The sequence below is a fragment of the Alexandromys fortis genome, unplaced genomic scaffold (genome assembly GCF_014885135.2).
Source record: "Alexandromys fortis isolate MF-2015 unplaced genomic scaffold, M_Fortis_MF-2015_v1.1 scaffold_99, whole genome shotgun sequence".
NCBI lineage: Eukaryota > Metazoa > Chordata > Mammalia > Rodentia > Cricetidae > Alexandromys > Alexandromys fortis.
The window spans coordinates 2,623,956-2,625,713 of record NW_026067982.1 but is presented as its reverse complement, the minus strand read 5'-3'; the positions used below and the strand labels follow the sequence as shown (position 1 = coordinate 2,625,713).

Here is a 1,758-nt window from a genome sequence, read left to right as displayed (position 1 = left end):
TCTCTCTTTCTTTCTTTCTTTCTTTCTTTCTTTGTTTGTTTCTCGAGACAGGGTTTCCCTGTGTAACAGTCCTAGCTGTCCTGGAATTAGCTTTTGTAGACCAGACTGGCCTCAAACTCAGAGATCTGCTTGCCTCTGCCTCCCGAGTGCTGGGATTAAAGGCGTGCACCACCACCTCCTGGCTTGATTTTCATAATTAACCACATTGCTATTTACCCCTTAATTGTATTTTGTATTTTAAGAAATTATTTATAGTTAGTCCCTGTGTTTATTAGTTATGCCTAGATGTTTTCTAGCTCTTGGAATAGGATCCAGAAGAAAAGAATTTATGATTTGATTTTTATGTCTTTAAACACTGAGTACATTTTTCTGTTATTATATGCGTCAGAAATCTGTGTGATTTCAGAATTTTAATGAGTAAAGTATTTCTAAACAAAGTGTTCTGGGGGAATGCTTTGCTTTCATGTGTAGTTAGTTGTTAACTGTAGCCATGTGAGTGAATTTATTCTCAGATAAAGACTGGTCTTATCAGATTAAAAAATAGGATTTAAAAATGAAATGCTTAACAAAAGTTACATTTTTATGTTTAAATTAGATGTTGGGTGTTTTTAGGGTGCCACGGTTCGTAATGAAATGGATTCTGTCATCATCAGCCGTATCGTGAAAGGCGGTGCCGCAGAGAAGAGTGGGCTCTTACACGAAGGAGACGAGGTTCTGGAGATCAACGGCATTGAGATTCGGGGGAAGGATGTCAATGAGGTTTTTGATTTATTGGTACGATCAGACTGTAGAATAATTGATTCATTTAAAAACCTACTTTGTTATTAAACTAGAAGGGATTATTTCAGAGCAGTTTTTCAATAACTGGTGAGTATAAGATTGTTGAAATATGAGCGGCGGGGCTGCGTCCCCAACACCCCGGCTGCTTGGCTAGCTCATGCCCGAAATAACAACACACAAACTGTATTCATTTAACTGCTTGACCCATTTCTATCTAGCCTCTTCTAGGCTAATTCTCACATATTAATTTAGCCCATTTCTAATCATCTGTGTAAGCACCCCAAGGTGCGCTTACCGGGAAGATTCTAGCCTCCGTCCATCATGGTGTCTCTGCTCCAGAGTGCAGAGATGTCGAGTCTCTCTGGGAGCCGAGCAGAGTCTGAGCTCACTTCCTCTTCCTCCCAGCATCCTATTCTGTTTACTCCTCCCACCTAGGTTTTAACCTATCAGGGCCAACCAGTTTCTTTATTGCTCAGCCAATGAAATCAACAGATTGATATATGACACTCCCACATCATAAGATAGTCTGGCCTAACTTTACAGTATTTGTCAGTTTTTCTTATTTTATGTTTGGTTTTTGTTTTGTTTGTTTTTATTTACTTTGAGCCTTATTATATAATAGCTTTATTTTTTCCTTTTATCTTTTAAAGATTTATTTTTATTTTATGTGTGTCTATACATCTATGGAATGCCTGGTGAATTAAATTAAAATTCAGTTTCTTACTCTCACTAGCTACAGTTGAACAAGATTTATTGTGTAGTTAATGGCTGTCATCTTGAGAGATAGCCGCAACACATTTCTGTTGACAAATTCTGTTGGGCAATGCTAGCATTAATCAGGTACTCACTTCTAATCACCCTTATAAAAAGAGTTTTTAAGATTTGCAGAGGCAGGCGGATCTCTGTGAGTTCGAGACCAGCCTGGTCTACAGAGCTAGTTCCAGGACAGGCTCCAAAGCCACAGAGAAACCCTGTCTC

At 38.6% G+C, this 1,758-nt stretch overlaps 1 protein-coding gene across 1 annotated transcript in view; it reads left to right on the top strand.

Moving 5' to 3' along the window:
* The window catches only part of Pals1 (protein associated with LIN7 1, MAGUK p55 family member), an 88,780-nt gene that overhangs the window by 71,535 nt on the left and 15,487 nt on the right, over positions 1-1,758 (top strand). The window contains exon 8 of the mRNA XM_050158606.1: positions 613-826. Coding sequence (XP_050014563.1) covers positions 613-826 — 214 coding nt within the window. The remainder of the gene's footprint in view (positions 1-612; positions 827-1,758) is intronic.